A 2,774-nucleotide genomic window follows, 5' to 3' on the forward strand; every position below is an offset into this window, starting at 1 on the left:
TAAAGCGTCGGACTTCCAGAGTATCGTATATTTAATATCAACGCACGTCATTTGGTCGAATGACGATGGACGATAAATAAATTACCATAGTTATATTAAATTATTTCTAAATTATTATAATTATTATAAACTAAATTATAAATAAATCAATTGAAAATTCTCATAGGTAATATATTATTATACTTATAATTATTATCTATTTACTTTTGATTTTATTGTTCCAATCAGTGGATATTTTAACTAACATACTGGGCGACATTAATGTCGCCCAGTGAACATTTTTTGTCGCCTAGTAGACTATAATGTTAATAACTGGACGACAACAATTTTTTGGTAGAAATATAAAAAAAACGATAACACATCAAGTAATAATTAGAAATTTGGAATAATTATATTTATGTGTAATGCTATAAATTGCTAACATCACTATAAGTTGCCCATATTCTGTCGAATATACACACCAGCGATCGGCTTCATTATCTATTTTCATTTATATTGTTTTGTGGGTATTTGACGACGTTATCGCGGCGCCGTATCGCAGCGTTGACGTGTGTAATAACATGTCTATTTTTATTTCAGCCAAATTTCTTAGTATTTAATTTTGTTTTATCGTAAATATTCTGGTATTTTCTGGCATTTTTCCGGCATCCGTCGAACATCGAGATCGAAGTGGATTGATAAAAATCATAAGGTAAGAAAAAGAATATACGTATTAACTGTAAAAACACTTATCTAATTTTAACTTTTTTAAGAATTTTATATTAAAGCTTAAGTTACTATACACTACATTAACAAAGTCAATAATTTATTTGTTTAAAATTTAACAACTTAAACGGATTGCAAACTAGGCGATTCAAATGAAAATTGAAAAATAAATTCCACCGCAAATGCGATGTACAGTAACAACTTGACTAGTAGTTTCATAACCTATCAATGTTTTATAATAGAAGTCTCCCGAGTTGGTATTTAGTAAATACTTATCACGACGATTCGTAATTATAGGGCTCTTTATATTGTATGCTACCTGGGCTTATCCGTGTCTGAAAATCACCCTAAATTAAACACCCATATAATGATTTAGATACGTTTATTCTCCCATTTTTCTTAACGATCGCCTTCGACATTTTAGTTTACATTATGCAATTTAAAAATCAAATAATTTTTATTAAACTGTCATCTTCAAACATATATTATATTATATAATAGGTAATATTGTTTTTATTTTGTTTCCCTTGTAGATATCAATATATCAAATCAATTTAATCCGTTATAGTTTCCAATATTAAAATGGCCAAACGTATTACAGACTATTTTTTTGAAAAAGATCAAAATATAGAAAAAAAAGAAAATTAACTATTGAAAATCGTATACCGTGTACAAGTACCAATTCTTCGTCTAGTACACTTGATACGACAGAAAATGAATCTCAGTTAAATACAGAGTGGTATAAAGGGTCGAAACTAGATGTTACTTGGTTATTGCAAACATTTTCTATGCTCAAAAAAATTAAATTGGGGAAGCGATCAGGATTAAAATGCATGGTTTGCTTTGAGCAAATTTCAGAAGCTATTAAGTTTTCTCGTAATGGGCATGTCCCAATAGCTGATGGTATAAGATGTGATGGTAAAAGAGAATTGATGAGGGTTGTTAACCATTTGCATAGTGACGCTCATAATGCCGCTCGTAAAGCTGACGAGACTCAGCGCCTATGGCTAACACAGGCTGATAAACATCCATGGGTGAAAATTCTTAAAAACCATGAGTCGGAAATTATTAAAAATTTAATTGAATTAGCTGTCGATGTCCATAATGATAGCAAAGTATTGACATTATCTGCTAATTCTTGGCCATCTAGATCACTTTCAAAAATGCATGCTAATGCTCAAATTGCTAGTTATGGAGAACATGGTTTGGATTCTAAATTTGCTTGTTTTAAACAATCCTCTTCTGCAGTTCACTACAAAAATCCTGTTATATATCGTGAAATGTTAGATACAGTTGCTGAAATTACCATGGAGTCAGTTACAAACGAATTGAAAATTGCAGAATGTTTTACATTACAAGTTGATGGTTCTGTTGATAAGTATTCGATTGATAATAAATTCATAACAGCCCGTTACCTTGATAAAAATAAAGCTATGAAAAATATATTTCTCGGAGAAAGCCATTCTTCTAAGCGTGGAGCAGAAGGCTTACTTGATTCGGTTATAATCGTTTTAAAAAACCTTAATTTAGAACACACTGCTACACAAAACATGACTGGATTAAGTACCGATGGTGAGAGTGCCAACACTGGTAAGAAAATTGGTCTCTGGGTCAGACTTCAAGAACATTTGAAAAAAGAGATACTTTTTATTTGGTGCGTAGCACATAGGTCTGATTTATGATAGCATTTGGAGATTTACAAGCATCAATAGTGGAAGTAAAAAACTGGAAATCAAATGTGAAAGCTGTGGCTACATTTTACAGAAGCTCAGCAGTACGAATAGAAGAGCTCCAATTAATTTCTAAACAGTCAAAAAACAAGTATTATCGATTTCCAGAACATTTTGAAGTACGATTCGTTCAACATCTTATAAAATTAAGTGAATCAGTATGGAATAATTTAAAATCAATAAGAACACATTGGAGTTAAATAATCACCAACACGAGTGGAAATAAAACTGAAAAATCTGTAGCTAAAGGATTTTTAAATCTGTGGAAAGAAGGCGGAGATCAAGAGTATTATACTGCATTAATGATGGATATACTTTACCAGTTTGAAAAATTACAAA

At 30.8% G+C, this 2,774-nt stretch overlaps 1 protein-coding gene across 1 annotated transcript; it reads left to right on the top strand.

Moving 5' to 3' along the window:
• The first annotated feature begins 466 nt into the window (after positions 1-466).
• LOC112684329 lies at positions 467-2,402 on the top strand. The gene is made up of 2 exons (XM_025555787.1): positions 467-691; positions 1,239-2,402. The coding sequence occupies exon 2, from the start codon at positions 1,494-1,496 to the stop codon at positions 2,385-2,387; it is 894 nt and encodes a 297-aa protein (XP_025411572.1). The 5' UTR covers positions 467-691; positions 1,239-1,493; the 3' UTR covers positions 2,388-2,402.
• Positions 2,403-2,774: the final 372 nt, after the last annotated feature.

The sequence above is a fragment of the Sipha flava genome, unplaced genomic scaffold (genome assembly GCF_003268045.1).
Source record: "Sipha flava isolate LNK unplaced genomic scaffold, YSA_version1 249_pilon_pilon, whole genome shotgun sequence".
NCBI classification, from domain to species: domain Eukaryota; kingdom Metazoa; phylum Arthropoda; class Insecta; order Hemiptera; family Aphididae; genus Sipha; species Sipha flava.

What these genes read in the sequence shown, in the direction of transcription:
- LOC112684329 (XM_025555787.1), top strand. Translation starts at nt 1,494, where the DNA reads ATGCTCAAAAAAATTAAATTGGGGAAGCGATCAGGATTAAAATGCATG.